Below are 1809 nucleotides of genomic sequence, written 5' to 3'. Positions count from 1 at the left end.
ATTCATAAACTTTCCTCATTAATTATGCAAATTAGTTTACTGATTTGCATAATTAGTATTCTATTTTGTACATTGTTACTTGGGCTATCTACATACTAATAATCATGACGATCCATCTGCACGTTCTCGAGTTATTCTCGTCCAAATTTTGAAAGGAAGTCGGCGACTGCAGTTCCAAACAAGCCGCTAGGGGGTCCAAACTTACAGCACTTAAGGGCTATCAAGGGCTGCCAAGGGCTATCTACCACTCAAAAATCATAACCACAGCATGTCCAGAAGACGAGATATCAAAAATTGAGATTCTGCTGCAGTACCTTAGCAAGCCGCTAGGGGGCCCATAATCGAACTTGACTTTTGTTTTCCCGACCCCTACCCACCTACCAAATATTATCGGGATCCATCCAAGGCTTCTTGAGTTATACTGTTAACACACACACAGACAGACCCATAAGCCCAAAACATAACCTTAGCCATTCTGGCAAAGGTAAAGATAGAACATGATCAAATCACCGTACTAAAGGAGCCCATAGACATTCCCAAAAACAAGATCCCAGCATCATGTTTTTGCCACAATACCTGAACATCCAGTTCCGTCAGCGCGACCATCTCCTGTATATCCTGTGTTACAGGTACAAGTTGCGTCCAGTGAAGGGGTGATATATGTGCAGGTGGCCCGGGCGTGGCACGGGTTGGGCGAGCACACTACAAGGTGCATAAATGTGAAAATTATGTGAATTTAGTGCACGATGCCAAGAAAATGTGATATAATGTGACTTCCTTTAGAAAAATGTGAAACCCAAAATGTGATTTATTTTCAAAATGTGAATCGTCAAATGTTTTTCTATGTGAAATAATGTGACCCTTCGAAAAATGTGAATCGATTATGTGAAATCGCACAACCCAAAAACGTGACCCAAAAAATGTGAATGTAAAATGTGTTAAAATGTGAAGGGATGTGAAACGGTTTTACTCTGCAAACTGGACGGAGGCGAATGTGAAATTATGTGAAGTTGAAATCACATATTTTCACATAACAGATCAAAATGTTATTTTATGTGAACGTGTTTCACATAATTTCACATTTGCCGGTGTCCTAGCTAATAATGTGATTTTATGTGAAAAAATTACAACATATCACAACATATAGGTTTCCACGTGTTTCCAAAATATGCATTTAGCATGCAAACACTTCTCAAATATTTTAAGTATTGCATGTACATGCATATGCTTGTCTTGTCATAAACCACGGACTTCGTACGCGGTCAAGACAAAAGCTGTCTTTTTAATTTCACGTCGCTCTTGTATGGGTTAAATATTTGTGGACTGTTGTTGTTACAATATGCGTTGTAAGCGATACAAAGCTTTGCGCAAAGTTATTCTGTGTCATATTTATCATCTACTGTTTAGTCAAAACAAAAGCTGTGAAAAACTCCCCACTCCCCTCGCGTGCCACTGCTATTCTGCCGATTAACTAATTTACAACTGAAAGCACCGAATTTCACTACCATTCACGTATGGTTTGACGGCTACGCCCAACTGCTCCTTTATGTACCACCTAAGAGTTAAGAAGATTCAAGAAGTTAGTGATCTGTTAGTTGAAACGTATCGGCCCAGTTTGTAAAAACAGTCTGTTCAAAAGATCTTGTATAAACATTATGATCAGTTAGAATTAGAAATCTTAGCATGGGCAATCGGCCTCGGAATTGTTGTTGTTGTTGTTTTGCAACAAAGAGCAAATGCAGTACAGTGGTGCCAAAATCTAGTCTCTACCAGACTCCGGATCGCTGGAAAATCGTAGAAATGGAACAA

At 39.3% G+C, this 1809-nt stretch overlaps 1 protein-coding gene across 1 annotated transcript in view; it reads right to left on the bottom strand.

The window, feature by feature from the left end:
• LOC118411186 (neurogenic locus notch homolog protein 1-like) overlaps window positions 1-1809 on the bottom strand; it is a 19268-nt gene that overhangs the window by 11391 nt on the left and 6068 nt on the right. The window contains exon 4 of the mRNA XM_035813264.1: window positions 577-702. Within this exon, the coding sequence (XP_035669157.1) occupies window positions 577-702 (126 nt within the window). The remainder of the gene's footprint in view (window positions 1-576; window positions 703-1809) is intronic.

Source organism: Branchiostoma floridae, chromosome 3 (assembly GCF_000003815.2).
Source record: "Branchiostoma floridae strain S238N-H82 chromosome 3, Bfl_VNyyK, whole genome shotgun sequence".
In the NCBI taxonomy this organism is placed as follows: domain Eukaryota; kingdom Metazoa; phylum Chordata; class Leptocardii; order Amphioxiformes; family Branchiostomatidae; genus Branchiostoma; species Branchiostoma floridae.
The sequence above is the reverse complement of the archived record's forward strand: the minus strand, read 5'-3'. Positions and strand labels throughout refer to the sequence as shown.